Raw genomic sequence first — 3,462 nt, 5'->3', positions numbered from 1 at the left:
ATGTTTATTCAGAGAAAGTACGTTTTTGTGTCTGATTTCGTAACTTAATTAATAGTTAGCACTAATTAATTAGCATATTTGAGGTCACCCCCAGGAACCATTAAGATTGACACTTAGTTCGTGAAAATCCGATCATTAGAACGAAAGTTATTCAGGGTGATTCGTTTTTTTTTTTGCGGACTGTACATGAGACACAGTAACATTATCAGAGACGAAACGAAAAAATAATTTTAAACTTTTTATTTTTTGGATTTAGGGATTTTTTTAAAGAAATTTATTGAAATTTATGATTCATATGTTATTGTTTTAAATGTACCATAAGTTTGAATTTAGGAAAAAATTTTCCTTTTTTCTTTTATGAAATTGAAGCGTTTAGAAGATTTAATAAAAAATGTGAAAATAAAAATTTTTAAAATCTCAGTGGGGGGGGGGGGTGCCCCATAAATTAAATTTTTTTGCAAAGCATTTGAATTGAAACCATGAAAATACACTCTAAAATTCTTACTGTCTAAAATAAAAGTTCCAATTTCTGACACAAATATATCAGAAAGATATAAACCAATTGTTAATTTGCTGTTGTTGATACTAAATGCATTTTCCCGTTTTTCGTGCAGCGTCCGAAAAGTAAATTATCACTAAATCGGCATTTATAATTAATACAAAATCATGCACAAAACTAAAAGGCACATACAGACACATTAAATGAAGATAAAATAATTTGAACTTATCAGTCTCAGTATTTTATGCTATTAGATTAATTGCAATAAGTTTTTAGAAGTTTATCTCATCATAAACAAGGATTAACTCTATTTAATATACAGGGTTATTCATAATTCCCTCCGGGTTTTTGAAGCATAATAGTAAAAAAAAGAAGACGAATATGTCAAAAAAGAACATATGAAATTATTCCGAAAGTATTCAAGTTTTAATTTAAGCAGTTGCCGGTAGATGACAGTAACATGTACCACTGAAGCCAGTTGTAGTAAAGAAAAATGGCGTTTACAGGCGGAAGGAATTATGAATAACCCTGTATTATTTAGCAACTATATTGCTCAAGGGAAATTTATAAATTGTTGAAATTAACTGCAATCAAACAATTCTCTTTGGTTCTTTTCCTTTAGAGGAGGTGAGAGATGAACCCCTTAACACCACAGATGTTAGGTACCAATATTAAATTCCGTTATCGGTATATTTGTTACAAATACATTTTTTTCAATTTTGCTTACTAGTATCTAACGTATTTTTATATGTAATTCAATTTCCATTTATTTTAAATTATTTAGTTTTATGGAAACAAGTTTCAAAAACGTATTATCAATAAAATAAACTTGTGGTTTCACATAACTTTAGGAATACTAATTTGGAGACGTAGTCCTCCACGTTGAAATTCATCCCTGAGCTTACCTGATACAACAAATGAACAATAATTAAACAATTAGAAATGAACTATAAAGTTCTTTTTTTTATTGAATAGAGCCATAATATAGCAAATGTCACTGACATTGTCTTTCAGATGTCAGAGAAAGAAGAATGAAATATAATTTATAACAATGGTGAATGGTAAACTAATGAGAAATATTCAGTGTTCATTCAAGAGAGACGTTTTAAAAAAAATTGGAAATTTGTGAGCTATTATGAGGATTAAGGAATAAAATTCCACCATTCATCTGAAGACAAAATTTCAACATTCTAACATAAATGATTCAGAAGATATAAGAGGGTAACAGACACCTGCAGAAACTCCTCCTTTTATCATCATAGATGAACTTTCATGGGTGATTTACAATTGCAAATGTATACAAATATTCAATTTTACTTAAAAAAAACTTCAAACTAATACTTGAATATTAATTAAATTTTAAACACTATCTCATTACCTTCAGATAAATATTTACATACATTAAATTCCTGCTTAATAACTTGAATGGAATAGGTAAGATAATCTTATTACATAATAGATAATCCAATTATGTGTAATTTACAATACAAAAACTTAAAATATTCAATTTTTCTTTCTATAAACTTCAAATTAATTCTTGTATATTAATTAGTTTTAAAGAGCCTATCTAATTACATTCAGATAAATGTTTATATACATTTAATTCTTGGACAAAGACCTGAATAGAATAGGTAAGATATTACTATTATGGGTGGTTTACAAAGAAGAAACAGGAATTATTCGATTTTTTTTTCTATAAACTTTAAACTAATCCTTAAATATTAATTGGTTTTTAAGTAAAATATCTAATCGCGTTCTAATAAATATTTACATATATTAAATTCAGTCTCAATGGCTGAAATAGATTAGGTTGTTAAATTGACATAAATGTTAAAGTGCTCCTTTTTTTCTCTCATGATTCAAAAATGTAAATTCCTTGTATCTTACCTCATCTAGATGCCTTTGTCTCCTTTCGTTATCTGATCTGTAATTCATTCCTGGAGGGGTTGTATTGTGTCTCAGAAGTCCAGCTCCACCTCTGGGTTCTTCTAATCTAGGGGAAGGGGATGGAATGGGTCTTGAAACAATAGGGGGTGGTGTTTTTACAGGGGGATGCGTTGCTTTCCAGTATGCTTCCAGAAATTCAGCCAGATGTTCACAGGCTTCTTCTAATTGGTTCTCATCTAATATCACATCAAACATTTCCTGAAAATGCCATTTAAAAAGGGTTGATTATTACACAGAAACAGAAGATATCAATAGAAATACTTTGGTACAAAAATTATTCTTAAAGTAAAGTTTCCTGAAAATAGCGTTTAAAATTTAACGAAGCAGCGGGAAGTATATGTTCACTTTTCTATAGAATATTTAGTATCTTTTAATGTCTTTCTCATTTTCCTAACTGTTTTAGACAAATAAGTGAAGAAATACGTTAATTATCTATAAAAACTTTATTTAAGTTCAATTTTTGCTTAAGTTTGTTAAATCAACCATTGCATTGTCTGAAATTGTGCTCAAAAAATAAAAAAGTTAACTTGAATTCTATCTTATTTTAAAATGTAATGAATTTTTTTTGCAGAATATTTGGATGAAAATTTCAAGTCAAAACCATAATTAACTGACTCCAGTTCACAAAGGAATACAATAAGTTTATTGTAATTAACAACACAAACATTCAAAAAAAATTTTTTTGTTTCTTATTTAGTCTTTTCTTTTAGTTGAATTCACTGGTAGCATAGAATTTTGAAAATACTTTGTTAATTGATGATCTTAACAAAAATATTCATATACAAAGTAACTGAATGAGATTAGTGGAACTTATACAGGGATGCCAAAATTCTACTCGTTTTGTAAGAAGTTATTCTAATGGTAGTTAAGTTAATGTTTTAATGTATTATTTTTTATACATTTAAACATATTTTCCAAGCCACTACGCATAAATTATTTAAAAGTTCATATGCAACGCCATTTTTGTTCCAGTTTTATTGCGTTTAAAATGTTGGCAGGCTTGCTTTTATATATAT

The 3,462-nt window shown here is 27.9% G+C and overlaps 1 protein-coding gene across 4 annotated transcripts in view; it reads right to left on the bottom strand.

Moving 5' to 3' along the window:
• Nucleotides 1–3,462, bottom strand: part of LOC107452272 (Calcium channel protein beta subunit) — a 151,860-nt gene that overhangs the window by 2,699 nt on the left and 145,699 nt on the right. For all 4 annotated transcript variants that reach the window (XM_071183359.1, XM_043044163.2, XM_043044164.2 and 1 more), the window contains exon 11: nucleotides 2,387–2,644. In XM_071183359.1, coding sequence (XP_071039460.1) covers nucleotides 2,387–2,644 — 258 coding nt within the window. The remainder of the gene's footprint in view (nucleotides 1–2,386; nucleotides 2,645–3,462) is intronic.

Source organism: Parasteatoda tepidariorum, chromosome 7, assembly GCF_043381705.1.
Source record: "Parasteatoda tepidariorum isolate YZ-2023 chromosome 7, CAS_Ptep_4.0, whole genome shotgun sequence".
Taxonomy (NCBI): domain Eukaryota; kingdom Metazoa; phylum Arthropoda; class Arachnida; order Araneae; family Theridiidae; genus Parasteatoda; species Parasteatoda tepidariorum.
This window is presented reverse-complemented; position numbering and strand designations above follow the sequence as displayed.